This window comes from Choristoneura fumiferana, chromosome 26 (assembly GCF_025370935.1).
Source record: "Choristoneura fumiferana chromosome 26, NRCan_CFum_1, whole genome shotgun sequence".
Classification (NCBI taxonomy): Eukaryota; Metazoa; Arthropoda; class Insecta; order Lepidoptera; family Tortricidae; genus Choristoneura; species Choristoneura fumiferana.
In genome coordinates this window covers 8,040,972-8,059,361 of record NC_133497.1, presented here as the reverse complement: position 1 = coordinate 8,059,361, position 18,390 = coordinate 8,040,972, and the positions used below count along the sequence as shown (strand labels likewise).

The 18,390-nt window shown below is 38.9% G+C and overlaps 1 protein-coding gene across 3 annotated transcripts; it reads left to right on the top strand.

Annotated features, from left to right (window-relative positions):
* Window positions 1–1,696: 1,696 nt before the first annotated feature.
* On the top strand, window positions 1,697–18,096 carry LOC141442654 (uncharacterized). Of its 3 annotated transcripts, none has more exons than XM_074107696.1 (5): window positions 1,697–1,862; window positions 4,485–4,735; window positions 14,156–14,248; window positions 15,512–15,672; window positions 16,929–18,096. In XM_074107696.1, the coding sequence occupies exons 2-5, from the start codon at window positions 4,627–4,629 to the stop codon at window positions 17,070–17,072; spliced, it is 507 nt and encodes a 168-aa protein (XP_073963797.1). In that variant the 5' UTR covers window positions 1,697–1,862; window positions 4,485–4,626; the 3' UTR covers window positions 17,073–18,096. The 3 variants fall into 3 exon arrangements, with proteins under 3 accessions (XP_073963797.1, XP_073963796.1, XP_073963798.1); XM_074107695.1 differs by having other exon boundaries at window positions 4,449–4,735; XM_074107697.1 differs by lacking the exon at window positions 1,697–1,862 and having other exon boundaries at window positions 4,387–4,735; window positions 15,527–15,672.
* Window positions 18,097–18,390: the final 294 nt, after the last annotated feature.

Below are 18,390 nucleotides of genomic sequence, written 5' to 3'. Positions count from 1 at the left end.
AGGTGTGACACAGGAACGAAAATAATTGTGATTTCCTTTGGTGTCAAATTTGGTGTGCAGTAATTTATGGATGCTCCGTAGAAAAAAATTACCTGAGCAATTGACAACCATATCGATTAATGATAACATCCCGTAATAATTTTAAAACCACTGTTTCATTAATTAAGTGTCTCTACAGATGTCGTAGTGCGGTTACTCGAACGCGGCGTCACTCGCGCCACCCCTCCATTTTGCCCACGTTGGGTGCTTTATTGTGCCACTTCATAATGTAGGAATAGGTACAGAATAAAAATAGTAAAAAGATTTTTGGAGTGGTTGAGTCAGCAATATAAAAAGAAGAAAGGATAATTTATTTAGTTCGAGCGTAGTTCTTATGAAATAAAGGTTTTTCCAGGATTTTTCTACATCATTTTTTAATACTCTCACCTATAGTCGAAATATGTATTTATTTCTTTATAGTGACTAAAATACCTATAAGTATACCAAATTTCATCCAAATCTGACCAGCCGTTTTAACGTGAACGATCTTCATTAACGGTGTTTTAAAAACCTTGCCAAATTTCATGACTTGCTGGCTTAGATCTAGTTTAGCGATTGAGGTTGCAAGATTTTATACTGATCCGGTGAGAATATCAGGATAAAAAGTAGTGCCTTATCCCAGATCTCCATAATCAGCGTCGAGTCACCCTTCGTAACCTGACAAATGCTGAGTGGATTCCTTTTTCATCAAACGTGTATAGATAAGCTATTGGAATATTTGTTAAAGGCTGACCAGAATTATAAAAAAAACTCGCCATATTGCGGAAAACTAATTTCTTACACTGGTAACACTAAATTCAAATGTCATCTGTCTATTGCTGTCAAAGTTTAACGTTGTTTGCGCGTGGTATTTTAAAGTGTTATTTTGTTTTTTGTGCGTTAAATTGCCGAAGATAACCATAGCCTTGAAAGGAAAATAATTCACAATGTATAAAAGTATTTTTCATATAAAAAGTCCGAGGGATTAGAAAATATTCCTTTAAATAACATCACCGACACACCGTTGTCAATATGACTGTTAGGTATCGTATATTAAGTGTAAAGAATGTTGCAATATAAAACGTAGAAGTGCTGCCCTCGCGTCAGGTTTTTTATATTCCTGGTCAGCCCTTAGTACTTAATCCTATTGATTATGTTAGGTAGTTATGAAATAAATGTTTCTTATTTTTTTTATTATTTTAGCTGTCTATATGCCAAATTAGGTACATCCAAATCCGTCGAACCGCTTCAGACTGACAAACTTACAGCTTACTTATACTTAGGCATACTCTCAAAAATTCGCACTTATAATATTAGTAGGACTAAGTACCTATACTATAACTAAACAAACAAACGCGTAAGGACTTATTCAATCTTCGAATTAGCAAAAAACATAAAAGCTAAACGTCACAATTACCTTACAGCACATTAAACATCCGAACAAACAAGCAAAGTAAATCAAACAAACAAATTGAAAAAACAAACACGTTTCCCCTCAAAACTTGCCCGGTAAAACACCTCGCCATAGATAATAACACGTCATCAACTATTCATGATGCATCGTTACATTCTATGACATACTCTGTTATAAGCGGAGTGGGCGTCGCTCGCTCGACCAATCGCGAGCGAGGAAATGATCTAATAATTAACATATTAGCCAATCGCAGAGCCGTGAAGAGTTACCTAACTGAACGCCTGGACGCGTAATGAGTTAGTTGGCGCGGATTTTACACCGGTGTTGGTATCTTTTGATTTAGTGTCAAAGTGTTTTTTTTAATTCGATTGCGATGGCCAAAGCTTTTTGATGATTCTGCCACTGTCACGTGTATAAATTGGCCGAGTAGGTGCGTATCGGGCCACAGTCACTGTAAGGGCCGGCAACCGACCAGTGACTCTCCTTGAGTTGTCGGTATTCATGGGCGGTCGGTGACGATCATTTCCTATCAGACGCCCCGCTTGCTCGTTTGCCTCCCACTCATAGTAAAATAAAAACAGAGTATTTTTTGTTTAATCGTGGTTTTTTTGGAGAAAATACAAATTTAATAAAGTTTAAAAGTAAAAAGTAAATTAAATTAATAATTGTACAAATATGTAGAAAGAAAAACTGGAAAAGCGCGAGTCGGACTCGCCCACCGAGGATTCCGTACAAATTTGTTGGTACATTATAAATAGTTCGAGTCTCGCGGTTTTTTCTGAGCTTTTTCCTAAATTCAGATTCCAAAATTTTTTTTTCTTTCTTTGTCATAATATATCGAAAGGTAAGGGTAAATAATTAAAAATCTGACTAAGCTTTTGCTGGAGCCCTTTCTACGATACCCCACTCGGTCTCCTCGATCACATCCAAATTTGGACGACTTGCACAATGACCCAGCTTTTGTGATTTAATTAAAAATGAACTAAAACAATTACTTTGCTCACCCGCGACCTTATTAGCTAGGCCTATGCAACAAACGTGTGTTCATTCACACAAATCACACAAACCCAACTGTCACCTCCACCACACTACACTGACGCGTTTCAAACTCACCTAGAAGTCATCCACATTGACAACACAATACTTATAACAATATTTTTTTTTAGTGTAGAAATATTTTATTCACTCCTCGCACATTACATAAAACATAATAAAAATACATTAAAAAAAAGAAACAATAAAACAAAAACAAAATTATACAAAGAAACAACAGCATTAACATAAAAACAAGTATTATGTAGGTGCCTATTATGCGAAACCTCTGCATAGTTTTCGCTGGTCTTCCGCTGTGACCGCTTGGCGACTTCAAGGAAGGCGACAAAAATTAACTTACAAAAAACAACAAAAAGCAATAAAATCAAAATAAAAAACCAATTAAAAAAAACAACCAACATGAAACCAAAACACACAATGCAACTAAATTAAACGACAAAACAGTAAAACACTAACTCACGTTTTCTCAGAGATAAAGAGAGATTGATAAATATCTGAAAGGGCCGGCAACGCACTTGCGATATCCCTCGAGTTGCGTGTCTATTGGCGGCGGTGATTGCTTCCCCTCAAGTGACCCGCATGCTGGTTTTCTGCCTCTCACATAAAAAAAGAAAAGGACCGCTAGATCGATTGTTCGCCCCCGAAAGCTCCCACGTAGTTTTCGTCAAAATTGTTATCTTAGAGTAGGTAGTTTTTTTTTATTCGACTGGATGGCAAACGAGCAAGTGGGTCTCCTGATGGTAATAAAAATATAAGAACTGCTCGTTTAAAAGTAAATGACATTATTACCTATTTACACAGTGAAGCTACGGAACAACGGTCAACCGATGGTGTCTTTTCAACCCCCGACGCAAAAAGAGGGGCGCAATAATTGAAAATTTAATTGAAAACAACCTAACCATCAAAAAGTTGGAAAACCCCCGACATTGTCACTTCAAAGTTCAATATCTCAAAAACAGATTTTGATAAAACATGTCTAAGAATCATCGCTAGAAAACCTGCTTTCAAATAAAAAAAACCGCATTCAAATCGGCTCACCCGTTTAAGAGCTACGGTGCCACAGACAGACAGACACACATAGCGGCCAAACTTATAACACCCCTCTTCTTGCGTCGGGGGTTAAAAATAAATTTATTTGGCATTCTTTCACATAGTAAAGTAATAAGTAAGTAAGTATAAGTTTGACACCAATGTCTGTCTGTCTGTCTAAGGCATGGTAGCTCTCAAAAGGATACCTAAACCGATTTTGACATGTTTTTTACGTGAAAGCGAATCTTTGAAGTTGTTCTCAGCTGTGTTTCATTATAATCGGTTTTAACCTTATTTTAACCGGTTTTGAGATATTTAACTTTCAAATGACAATGTCGGGGAATTTTCAACTGTTTTATTAGGTCAGTGCCCCCAGTTTAAGTTTTCGGTTACAAAATACGTATCGATAATCTCAATTTGTATGGAAACACGAACATCGCAAACGTTCATTTTAGACGGCGGAAGTTCTACTTCCACTAAACGTAGATATAGTTAGTTATAGTTATTTTAGTATTGTAACTAAGGGACCCCATACATCCCTGTATTTCTTTTATTATTATGTATTTTTTTCTTTAATTGTATAAATATAGTTTAAGTATTTTATTTGTAATTATATTTTATGAAAAATGACTTTCTGCCAAGTTTCTTGCGGCGCATTCTCTTGGCAATGATGGTCTTCCCGAAAGCGCTGTAGTTTAAAAAATTTCGTGTAAAAGTGCCCATTGCGGCCTATTTACTGAATAAACATTGAATGAATTGTCCGTCAGAGGCGCTGTTCGTGTTTCCATACAAATTGAGATTTTAACGCAAACGCGATCGAGACGTATTTTGTAACCGAAAACTTACACTAAGGGCACAGAGTCAGAAATCTGGAACGAACACCGGCCCTAGAAATAGAGTTGAGTAACGTAATACCTACCGTTCAACGTGACAGTGCAGTGAAATCTTACCCACAACCAAAACCGGCCAGAAAAATCCATCGCCTAAACAAACCAACTTGTGCCTACCATAAAACTAAACAAGCATGAATCTAACCTACCTCTTCACGAGGAAAAACTGTGACTCGTCATAAACTCTATTTTGGAGTTCTAACAATAAGCTGGCGAAGAAGTATGGATCAAAATCTGCCCCTTTATGAACTGGAGCCGTGCGCGACGCAGCACGGCGGCGCACTCGCCGCTCTGAGACTCCTGCGCAGCTACAATCACTTCCTACCGCCAGGTAAGATATAGGTACTCACCGGCACAAAATTTGGCCCACTCTCCATACAAAATTACTTATTAAGTACTGCATACATTTGAGGGCCAGATTTTTTGTCGCTCAGTATAGTCAGAAAACACAGATAGTTCAGAAGTCAATCTCCTGTATGTACTTCACTTTTCATACCTACGCTCGGCGGTCGCTCTAAGGTTGTCAACTATGGCTTATGCACCAAAAAACTATCGCGGTAGTGGCACTCGTATAGATCTAGTTGTTTGATTTATTGTTTAGAATGAAACGGGAAGAATGGAAATATAAATTAATAACTAAAATATTTTAATTTTAATGTCATTGTTATATTATAAATTTGTCACAGAAAATATCTTGCGACGATTTCGTTATTGGCGAAATTCACGATTATTTAATTTAAACAACCGTCCACTGAACAGTTATAATAACTTTTTTTTGTTGCTCCATTATTGCACAAAAAAGTTCACAGACGCGTCTCCAGCGGATGGCACTCGCGCTCGCACTGCAGGGCTACTACGAAACTCGAAACTCGAAGTTCGTATCGTACCGTCCCTCTCGCTCTCGTATTAAACAGTATAAGTGTCAGAGGAACCGCACGAACGAACGAACTTCGGTCCGAGATATCGTGTCCGTGAGCAGTGTCTATGTGTGCGTTGCTCGAGCGCACTTGTATGGAGATTGATTTCTGAACAGTCTGTGTTTTGTGGTATAGTATAGTACCTAGTAGACTAAGAGCCCGCGACTGCCAGACCTTCGTTAAAGTATAAACTATTTTTTTTTTTATTTTGAACTAACGCAGGTAAAAACGATCGCCAACTATGCAAAAGGATATAGAGCGCTTTGGAAAATATCACGTAAATATCAAACGTCATAAAATTTCACCTCGATTTAGTCAAACTATATAACTAAATATTTGTATATTTTGTTCGGAATGTATCTATTAGAAATCAATCACCTACGTCATTCAACTAGATTGTAGAATAGAGAGAGAGAGGGACTTGGTACATGAGAAATAAGTGTCATAAGACTCTGGCCAGCGAAAGCTGTCCACGCAGTTTTTACGAAACTTTAATCGAGTATCATTTTTGAGACTGTCAAAATTGACATATTGTCATTCTAGCCCGGCTTAAATAATTTTGATACTTCTACAAGAAATAAATAATTCAGCCTGTCATCCTCAAAATGCAAAATTATAAGATTATGTTAGAAATAAAAATGTTAGAAGATATATTCAATGCCAATCAGGTCAAAATGGTCTGCAAATTGATGCATCTGGACTGTAGGGCACTGACAAAAAGATCATAAAATCTAGATTTAAAAGGTTATAAAAAATCCTAAAGTGCATCATCAACTTTCACTCATTACTACATGAATTTTGATGCAGCTTGAAGAGTCCCCAGTATAATTTAATATCTGGAAAATTTGAATAATTTTCAAGTATCAACATCGTTTAATCAGTGTACAGCAAGTGTTGTCAGCCTCATTTTTTTTTATTTGCCGCGGTTTCTCGTGGCCAGCTTTCGCTGGCCGGAGTCTAGTCACGTCAGGTCTCTGCCTCCTTTCCTCGCCAGTCCTCATGCCACTCGTCGACTGTGTAGCAGCATTGCAGATGTAACTCCGCCACTGCTTCTTGCACTGATCCATCCAGTTGCGACCTTTTACCGATGATGACAACATAGAGATCATTCGATATGACTGGTATCATCATCATCATCCCAGCCTATATAAGTCCCACTGCTGGGCACAGGCGTCCTCTCAAAACAAGAGGGCTTGGGCCATAGTTCCCACGCGGGCCCAGTGCGGATTGGGAACTTCGCACGCACCATTGAATCGCTTCGCAGGTTCGTGCAGGTTTCCTCACGATGTTTTCCTTCACCGCAAAGCTCGTGGTAAATATCAAATGCAATTCCGCACATGAATTTCGAAAATCCCGCGACCCTCTGCTTGAGAGGCGATAGGTCAAACCACTAGGCCACCACGGCTTCTTATGACTGGTATACCTAGCATAAACTGAGTCTTTATTCTCTGATACGAAAATAATGAGTTTTGTTGCCGATGACACCATATTCATACATGACAGGTTTCAAGTTCGCGATAAGATGCCGACGGGGTGCGAGGAGGGGTCCAGTCGCTAATAGTGACACCTATGAAAACGATCTTCCGAAAAGATCGAAACTAGTCGAACCGTGCCTGACTATAATCGTAACTTAAACCGTTTAATTTTGTAATTTTATCAAAAATACTTATGTACTGTAAAAGCCGTGGCCGAAGCCGTGGTGGCCTAGTGGTTTGACCTATCGCCTCTCAAGCAGAGGGTCGTGGGTTCAAACCCCGGCTCGCACCTCTGAGTTTTTCGAAATTCATGTGCGGAGTTACATTTGAAATTTGTCACGAGCTTTGCGGTGAAGGAAAACATCGTGAGGAAACCTGCACAAACCTGCGAAGCAATTCAATGGTGTGTGTGAAGTTCCCAATCCGCACTGGGCCCGCGTGGGAACTATGGCCCAAGCCCTCTTGTTCTGAGACGAGGCCTGTGCCCAGCAGTGGGACGTATATAGGCTGGATGGATGATGTACTGTAAAAAACCTAATAATTAATTGTAGCCGGCATCTTAGTGGGATAGGATAGGTAGATTTCAGTGATCCAACGACTGTTCTTTATAATTTTAATTTTAATTAACTTTCTGTAATTTTGACTATTATTGTATTATTTTTAATTTTAGAACTATGACATCCTATTTATTTTTATTTTTATTGTTTTGATAAATTCAATCGCAATTAATTAACTACTACATTATCATTATAAGACTGTAACTAACACGAAGTATATGGGACTAGAGCCTGAAATAAACGTTAAATTATTATTATTATTATTAAAAAACCTGCAAAGAACAGCGCTAAGTACCTACTTTTTTTCCTGGACTATTCAAGTTGAAAATCATTCATGAGACGGTGGCTGCGTAAATAAATTAATTAGCTAGCTTATCTAATCACGACGAAAGAAACAAGAAGTTCTAACAAAACAAAAACCTCTAAGTACATTCAATATTTGTTCAGTTAAGTTCCCGATAAATATTGGCTTAAACAGTGCTTTTTTCCCACCCCCCGCCCTGGCGCTTACTCGGCCTTTATTATTCAGGGGCTACCAGGGGCAGCTAGTTCACAGGGATACCATACGTATCGTACCGTAACGTATAGAGTTGCCATAGGTACGTCAGGATTTGTCCAGACATGTTCGGATTTTTGAACCTTTGTCAGGATTGCGCCCAGACTTGCCAAGTGTCCGCATTTTTAGAAATGATCTCACAACAAATAAGTTTATGTAAAAATCTTCATTTTTAATACAAGCTTTTATTTTGCTGACTTTACTTTTTGTTAACTGTACTTGTATTGTCACCCAAACTACATATGCATACCAAATTCCAAGTTGATGCCATTAGTCGTTGAAGTGCTGGATTACCAGGATGTCACTTACCAGATTATTGATTATTGATATTGGGGAGGGGGTTACGGAGTCGGGTGAAGGGAAAGGGAAGCGTAGATCCACGTTACAGTAGTCGTCACACCAATTTAGACAATTTTTAGACCCCCCCCTCGTCACATGTATTGGTATGAAGATTACTATTATTTTGTTTCTGTGTCACAAATCACCTTACTCCCCCCTCTCCCTCCCCTAAATGTATGACAAGAAATATCAGAACTTACAGGGTGAAGTCAGGATTTTTGCCAGGACTTTTAAATTTTTCATATAGCAACCCTAACAGGGATGGGCATTACGTCTATCGGGTCTGACCTGTAATATGAGCAAATAATTAAAACATAGATCATACTCCTCAAACTGAATAAACATTCGTTCAGCGACTTTTAAAAATAATTCGTCATTTTAATTTTTATAAGTTTATTCGAAGAAGCAATGTTAAGTGAAATGCTTGATGTTTGTACCGTGACAGGTGACCACGGGTGATAATCTGTAGTATCAGATTCGACTGATTGTAAATTAAATAAATGTTATTGACCAATGTCTGAAATTAATTATATTTCCCCTGAAACATGATAAAAAATCCTGAACTGACATCCCTACAAAATGATTTACTTAAATGCTCCAATCAGAGATGACCCCGTCAACACAATCCTCCCTCCTGTTACCAGCCGAAAAAATATATTAAAATAATTGCCAGATTAATCGGATTTCGGGCAGTTCGAGTCATGGAAGAAAACACAACGTTACACAATACTGATCGATTATTGAATTCAGAGAAAAAAGAGTTTAACAAACGATCACAGATAACCCTCTGCAAACGATCGTTCTGACAAACATTACATTCAGACTTCCAAATAAGTATGCGAGCTGATATGGACCCGTATTGCATATTCTAAATAGTCGTAGCTGGCCACAACGGATGGATAAAATTGAGGCCTTCGCTAATGTCTCAAAAACAAACAGTTTTTAAAGCTGGGTATCATTACAAAGCACTTATTTAACACACGCCGGCCGACAAGGGGTGTTGCTGCGGCCGCGCAGCTGGTCGTACCCACGGCCTCTGATCGGAAGGGTTACGACGATTAACCGTGCAAGCTTTTGGTGAAGGGGGGTAATTGAGGCCGTTTGTATCTTCTGAAAGGGCTTGTGAACTATAAATCAATAGATATCGCTAACGATATTCTCATACTTAGGTATTACACTTACCCCGTCACCGTACACAAGGAAATTTTGGGTTGAGTCGCTAAGGCCAAACCAAAACAGACCAAAGACAGTACACTTACCTAGACACACAGTACACAGTATAGGTAGAGTCATTCACGATGAAGCGTGCCGTGGTTCTTATTAAAATGTCATTAATGTCTAATTTTGACAAAATCACGAGTCTTCGTGGATGACACTAGTACTTGAGCTGCCAGATTTGGTACATTGAAGAATTTAAAACATTTTACTTATCTATCATTTCATTGTAATACAAAATAGATAGACCAATGTATGTATTTCAATACAGAAATGTTAAATGTTTACATAGTTTAATGGGGGAGTTTCAATATTTAAGACACCCATTAACGTTGTTTTGTTTACATTTACTAGTTAAATACCTAAACCTTTTAAGTATAGATCCTTGCTTTGATTTACTTTTTTTTTACAGATTAAATAAAAAAAATAAAATAATAAGAAGAAGACAAAGAAAACTTACCTAAGAAACCTTAACTAAATATATCTATATGTTACTATAAAATAAAAATTATAAAAAGAAAAACCCCGTCCAAAAGATTTGCCTGTGGCAGAGTTTCCCATGATGCTGGCCGCATTACCCCTTTGGACCGCAAGTGCTTCCGCTATAAATACGTACCACCAGCTCTTGGGTCCCCAGAGGTGTCGATCAACCGGGAAGAAAGGGCCTTGATTTACTTGATTTATCTCTATTTATTAGTACATGAGTACACACTTAACTTTTATGGCAATTCGCTAGCGAATTGCCATAAAAAAAGAAAGTCTATACTTTCTAAAAATAAACATCCTCTTTCTAAGTACCGTAGCGTCCGTAGCCATGTGAAATTCAATTTTATAATTACCGTGTCCGTAAAAATATCTCAATAAATCAGAAACTATTTTGTTTATTCTCACGCTGTTTTGAAATATTAATAGTTTAGCTTATAATTGTTCATATTGCCCATATTCTACTGCAATTAGATGAAAAACGTCAAGAAGTGAGAATGGCCGGCCCAATGTCAGAAGTCTGGACGCATTGGTCACTCAACGTGGCTTGGACTGGACACGCGGAAGGATTAGGAGAGTTTCGAGCCGTGAAGTGAGTTTAAGATCGTAAATCAGGGCGAGTCTGGTGTTAGAGGCCAAGTATTTCGGGTCTCTGCGTCCAGATAGTAAGTAAGTATGGGTATCCATCCATCCATTGGCGGCGTCATTGGCCTGCCTGCAGTGGGTCGATTCCTGTGTAGGTACACATCACTAGCATTACCTACCCTCTATGCCCCAAGCATGATAATTTCAGCTGATTGCTTCCCATCAAGTAACCCGCCTGCTCGTTTGCTTGCCTATCTTAAAAAAAACGGTTTTCAAGCCCTGGAAATAACTGCGATCGCGTGGCGCCGCTCGCGCAGTAATTAAGTGCAATTAGCGACGCTTCACCCCTGCACCCTACGCGCTGCACCTTGCACCTTGCACCCGGGCGCTTTGCACCTGCCGAGGATGCTCCGACACGTGACGTGTGCGTGACGGGAACGGGACAAGTGCATCAGAGCAATTGGTCATTTGGAAGGCAGATTCGACCAAAGCGTGAAGAGGTAACATAATGTCTGTCACTTCTTCACGCAGAGAACGCTGAACCGATTTCAATTACTCTGAGAAATGTCGGTAAAAGTCTACATTATTTCTTACATACAGAAGGCTAAGTGCATAGTTTATGGTCAGCGCGAGAAATAAAAAAGTTAATAAAACCGGCCAAGAGCGTGTCGGACACGCCCAAAATAGGGTTCCGTAGCCATTACGAAAAAATTAAGTAATATTTTTCTAAGGATTTCGTATTTTATACGAAATCTTCCAAGTTTAGGTATATTTTATACCTTAGGCTGCTATTTACTCATAAACTACTAATAATTCTCAAGCAAACTTGGCCGCTATAGTTTTCCTTAAGTTTGATATATTTACTGTCATTCTGATTTTTTCAAATTTTTCCACCACCGGTTTAGATTTTAGAGGGGGGGGGCGCTCGATATTCATCAAAAATTTGCACTTTAAAGTTGACTATTTCGCAAACACATCACTGAATCGAAAAAATTGTTTTAGCAAACCCCTAATGGTTTTTAAACGATACCCCACACTATAGGGTGGATGAGAAAAAAATCACCCCCTTTACGTCTATGGGAAGTACCCAAAAAAATTTTTTTTAATTTTAATTATACCATTTTGTCGGCATAGTTACCTACATATCCGTGCAAAATTACAGCTTTCTAGCATTGATAGTCCCTGAGCAAGCCGCGGACGGACAGACAGACAGACATGGCGAAACTAAGGGTTCCGTTTTTGCCATTTTGGCTCCGGAACCCTAAAAAGACGTGTAAAAGAGCCCTTTCCGGCTTATTTTACAGAATAAACGATTTTAATTTGAACTTGCACATGAAACTTTTCGCATAGACCTACTCTTGCTGTCTATCAGCGTCCATACGACAGCAAACACATCTCATATTCGAATTCGTCAACATCATCATAGTGGAATTTGGACCATGAAGATAACTCGAGACCCTGGAAAAGTTTTATTAGGGTTCCGGACCCAAAATGGCAAAAACGGAACCCTTATAGTTTCGCCATGTCTGTCTGTCTGTCCATCCGCGACTTTGCTCAGGGACTATCAATGCTAGAAAGCTGTAATTTTGCACGGATATATATGTAAACTATGCCGACAAAGTGGTACAAATAAAAATAAAAAAATTATGCGTACCTCCCATAGACGTAAAGTGGGGTGATTTTTTTTTCTCTCCCTACCCCGTAGTGTGGGGTATCGTTGGATAGGTCTTTTAAAACCATTAGTGGTGATTTGTTTGCGAAATATTCATCTTTAAAGTGCAAATTTTGATTAAAATCGAGCGTCCCCCCCCCCTCTAAAATCTAAACCGGTGGGTGGAAAAATTTGAAAAATTCAAAATGACAGTAAATATATCAAACTTTTAAGGAAAACTATAACGGCTAAGTTTGCTTGAGAATTATTAGTAGTTTAAGAGTAAATAGCAGCCTAAGGTATAAAATACCTGAACTTGGAAGATTCCGTATAAAATACGAAATCCTTAGTAAAATATTACTTATTTTTTTCGTAATGGCTACGGAACCTTATATCGGGCGTGTCCGTCACGCTCTTGGCCGGTTTTTTTATTCCCTCGGGATAGCGATAAACGAATTTTTCGCAGACCGAAGTCGCGGGCAAAAGCTACTTCCTAATATTCTAACTATAGACTAGGATCTAGTCTTGGTGGGGGTAGATGTCACAGCCATTCCATCCACCAACGCATCCCTGCCGTTGAGTGCCGGGAACGCACAGGTGCGTCGACGTAATGACAGGGCGTAATGACAGCGCTAATGGGCATCGATCGGTGAGTCAACGGCATCGGGATACGCCGTGTTGGTTTAGTAACTGTAGGGTCATAGGTACACTGATTTAAGTTCGTCTCGATGGCTTGGGTGCTGGCGGGGGGGTCACATGGTCAACTTACTTAATTATTTATTTTTTCGTTCAAACTTAATCCACTATTATTACAAATGCTTATATGTTTGTAAGTCTGTGTTAAGTTATTAAATTAATAAAATGTACATCTTCATATCAGGATAAACATATATTTGGAATGACAGTCCAAGTTTTCAACAACTGTAACTAAGAAACCATGCAAATCAAATATGTGACACGCCTCCGCCGTGAATCAGAGGAGCAGGGAGTATCTGGTCCAGGTGTCGGATCCACAGGAGTCCGCTGTCTGTCCTAATCTTGTAATATATACCTGTCCGAGACTGCGGATTACAGTGCCAAACTCCCATTTGATTTTCGATACCGAGTAGTCCCTTGCTTGGACTCTGGCTCCGAGACTGAATTCTCTCCCGTCTGTATCGTGTCGAGGCTCTGTTATTTCGACATTTTATCCCTAGGTATCCCGTGGGAATATCGGGTCAAAAAGTCGTCTATGTGTTTTTCTAGACATCCGTGTTATTCCAGAGGCCCAGCTACCATAATAAATTTCATGGCTCTAAGCCCAGCGGTTATTATTTCAAGATTTTATCCCTAGGTATCCCGTGGGTATATCGGGTCAAAAAGTCGTCTATGTGTTTTTCTAGACATCCATGTTTTATTCCAGACGTCCAACTACCTACATATCAAATTTCATGACTCTAAGCCCAGCGGTTGTTTTTTCGAGATTTTATTCCTATCCCGTGGGAATATCGTGATAAAAAGTATCCTATGTTTTAATCCAAGTTATAAACTAACTTTTCGACAAATTTCATCCAAATCCGTCCAGCCGTTTCAGCGTGAAGAAGTAACATACTCACTCATTCACAAACTTTCACATCCTACCTACTAATATTAGTAGGATTTCAGTTCAATTATTTGATGATCAATATTATTTTCCAGCGATTATAATTAATTCTTAGGAAGCCATTTCTATATTGTTTGGTGATTCAGTTTTAGTGACACATCTATTATTTTGGAATCCAATATAATTATTTGATGATCAATATTATTTCTGAGTAATTTAAAATAATAAGGTAACCGTTTTAATATTATTTGGTAATTCAATTTAGGTGACAGATCTACTATTTTAGGAACAAATATTATTTATTAGGTCGCCGAAAACACATTTATTAGGTGATCAATAAAATCATACCCCTTATTTAATAAATCAATCAGTAAAGCTTGGTTTGTTCCAGATGTGCCCAGCATGGTGGGTCCGCTGCTAGCCGCGCTGCCGCCGCCGCCATGCTTGTCTTACTGCCAGCACCTGCCTCTGCGGAGCCCGCCAAGTAAGAACACTGACAAGTTTCGAACTCAGCCAAAGTTCATCCTCAGAGCAACACAGCTTTCCTTCCTTTTTAGGGTTCCGTAGCCAAAATGGCAAAAACGGCACCGTTATCATTTCGCCATGTCTGTACGTCCGTCCGCGGCTCTGGTCAGAGACTATCAGTGCTAGGAAGCTGTAATTTTGTACGAATATATTATGTACTTAGCAACGATGCTGACAAAATGGTACAAAAATACATTTTTTAGCGTAATTAGGTTGGTACCTCCCTAGACGTAAAGAGGGGGTGTTTTTTTTTCTAGTCTAACCCATAGTGTGGGATCTCATTGGATAGGACTTTTAAAATCAATACTTAACTGATAAGTTTGCTTAAAAAAATTATTAGCAGTTTAAGAGTAAATAGGTATTATTACAGCCCACGGTATAAAATCGTCGGGTGACAAGCAAAAGTCACTAATTACCACCTAAAGTCGAGAGGGATAATCAAACTTATGCATAGCATCGTAAGGTTAATACTTCTTCCAAATTTTTTTTTCACACCTCTTTCAGAAAAGTAACTTTTCCTCGAGAGGGAGCAAAGTGCAACTTCAGGCTTTTAGTGTAATTTTCTAAGTGCAAATGTCATTTTTTGAAGTTGATTATTGTAAAGCCCGCCATTTTCTATGCTGATTGTTCTTTAACAATATTTAGAATATTTAATTCAAGTTTATTAATGCTCGGTGTGATAAGTTGAATGAACCACTCGGAAGGAAAATTATTTTTATCTTGGGCGTTAACACTTGAATCCCTCGCTACGCTCAGGATTCTATTGCAGAATCCTTCGCTACATTCTGGATTAAATGTACGCCCTCGCCGTAAATACACCATTTTGCTCCCTTGTGACACAAATAACTATTGCAGATTAGTGACTTTTTGACGAAATATACCTAAGCTTGGAAGACTCCGTACAAAATACGAAATCCTTAGAAAAAAATACTTGATTTATTCGTAATGGCTACGGAACCCTATCATGGGCGCGTCCGACACGTTCTTGGCCGGTTTTAAGTTACTTAGTGGGTTTTAGAATTATATAAACCAAACAATTTAAGTAGACCATTTAGTACCAAAAATATCTGTAAGCTGACGCCACTGTCTATGGTATTTTGACCTATCGCACTTGGTTGGTTTATTTTTCTCTTCTTCTATATCATTGTTGGGCTGTCATTACAATTTATTAAATCCGTTTATATTAAAGTAATTCCTTATTATTTTCGCCAAAACCCATCAGTGGGTTTGTCTCCAGGCCTGGCGAGCGCGGAGGAGCGCCGAAGGGGCGAGAAACGCCCCATCCCGCCTGAGATGAAGGACGAGAAGTACTTCGAGCGGCGCCGGCGCAACAACCAGGCCGCCAAGAAGTCGAGGGACGCGCGCCGGATCCGCGAGGACCAGGTACCATGATGATTGCATATCTTTGGGTCCAAATCGGATCGCATACTTAGTTGTTCAAAGACAGAATGTATAGTTTTTCATAATTCTTTTTTCTCATAGTCCAACATTTTGCTCAGAATTGATATAAAACAAAACTTAACCTAACCTACAGTTTTATACCGGGTGTGGCCTGTAATACGAGCAAAAAATTAAACCACATCTAACTGAACAACAGTGACTTCAGTGACTTTTAAAAATAATGGAGTCTTTAAATTTTCCTTTATTCATACAAATTAAATACTGCTATCAATGTACCTACGCCGTCCCAGAACACACCTGACGTTGCAAGTCACGCTACAAACATCAAGCATTTTGCTTTACATTGGTGCTTCAAATAAACTTTAAAGTGTAATACCTACTTAAAAATAAAAATATAACTAATTCTTTTTAAAAGTCGCTGAACTACTTAATGTTGTCAAACTGTTGACGAGTACGATCTATGTTTTAATTATTTGCTCGTGTTACAGGCCACACCCGGTATACAGAGTCGAGTCCGACATTCATAACTCATGACCCGATGATTGGCTTTCACGAGATAACTTAGAGTTCATTTAGTCAGATAATTATTTGAATATTCTTTTCATGGGTAGACAGCCGGGTGGAAAATTGCATTTTCATCTCTAGGGTGTAAAGTATTTTTTTTATTTCTCGATTAGCCAGCCACGGAGTCGAAGATAATTTAATTGAGTTACGTCAATGACACTTTTTTTTTCACGTTTCGGCATGGCCATCTAGTAGAGATGCAACATCCGTTTAAAACAAGAAATTTGATCTTTATCACGTCACGAACATGTTCCGTCTCTTTCTTTAGTTAGGTTAAGCAAGACATGGAAGTAATTCGTGAAATTTGAAAGAAAGAGATCGAATATATAAATAAGTAATAAAGGTCAAACTTCTTCGTTCGGCGTTCAACCTCCAATTTTGTAGGTATATAAGCTCCTTGGTCGTGACCAACTCTATTTTTTTTTATAGTCGGCCGTGGCAAGTGGTCAGCTCGAAAAGGTACCGTTGGAGGTTGGATATAAGTAAATTCAATTTTCTGAATACTGAAATTCAATTTAATATTATTCTCATTATCATTTTAAAATAACTCTTGTTCTCTTTCTCATTATCAGTCTCATTATCATTCTTATTCTCGTTACCCAACGCCGCCATCCAGCGTGAATGTAATCAAATACAACGCATACACACGCTACAACGACGTTTCTCTCCCTCAGATAGCGTGGCGTGCCTGTCTCCTCGAGCAGGAAAACGCCTCGCTCCGCGCACACGTGGCAGCGCTGAGGCAGGAGGCACTCGCATTGAGGGCGCTGCTGGCTGCTGACGAAACTGCCGTGCCCACCAGCACCACTGCCGACTGAGCAGCCACAGCTACTGATGAGACCACGCCAATCAATTATGGCGAACGAATGACATTTTAAGAAATGATAGATAGATTAGTTTTCAAGACTATAACGCTTTTCTGCCCTAGATAGCGTGGAGTCGTGACTGTCTTCTCGAGCAAGAAAATGCCTCGCTCTGACGAAAGGTCTCTGACGAAACCGCGGCGCCCACTGCACCACTGCCGACTGATCAGATTGCCATAGCCACTGTTGAAACCACACAGAACTCAAAAGATTGCTCTGATCGAGCGTGTAAAAAGCATCATTCGACTTACATCGACCTACCTATTTTAGTTCCGTTCGGTTCCTGGTACTTACTGCAAACAATTGGGACCATCAGCCAAATCAGTGGTCTATCAGTTTTTAAACAAGTTCCTATCAAATGAATATGTCGCTAAAGTCGAACTTTCAAGTTGACAGACACGTCTATTGGCATTATTGTTTTATGACATGCAAACGATTATCAACTTTCGGGTGGTAGACCACATATTTGGCTGATGGTAGGTACCTACTTGTGCTGCGCGTTAGTAAATGTGAGAAGCGTTGCTGCCAGAATCTCTCCAGAAGCTGCGGTCTTTTCCTCAATTGGATGATTAACTGAACGTTTTGTTTACTTAAATGATGCACTGACAATTGAGCATTGAGTCTATCTCTGCTCGCTGACAACTGAACATAGAGTCTATCTCTATTCACTAATGATTGAACATTGAGTCTATCTCTGCTCGCACTGAGCATAGAGTCTATCTCTATTCACTAATGTTTGAGCGTTGAGTATTATTTCTATCCACTGACAATTGAGCATTGAGTCTATCTTTATCCAGTGACAACTGTTATTCCGTTAATCGTAGTATAGTGAATGCCCTAATTCTTCTTAATTTTTACTTAGATCTCGGGTTATTAAATAATGGTGTAAGTTAGAACATAACGTAAAATAAGTGTCAACTTAACTATTCCGTCCTTTTTGTGATCTCGTAGTCATTAAGCTTTAGTTAAGTAAGAGTTATTAAGTATTATTAAGCTTTAAAACGCTTATGCATGTTTTGCTTATGCCCAGTTCCCTGTCCTCTTGGTTGAATCAATACCTAATTGTAAACGCAGTTGGCGCTGCTCATTTTATTTTTCAATAGATGTCCACCCGCTCCGTAAAATGCAAACCGCGTCAGCTAGCGTATTAAGGAACTATAGGCCCTAAAAGTCATTATTGTAACTACATATCAAAAGGCGAAATGCTTTAATGAGTTTGATGAATATGACGGTCGATCAAGAATAAAAAAAAATGTTATCCAACAATCACAAC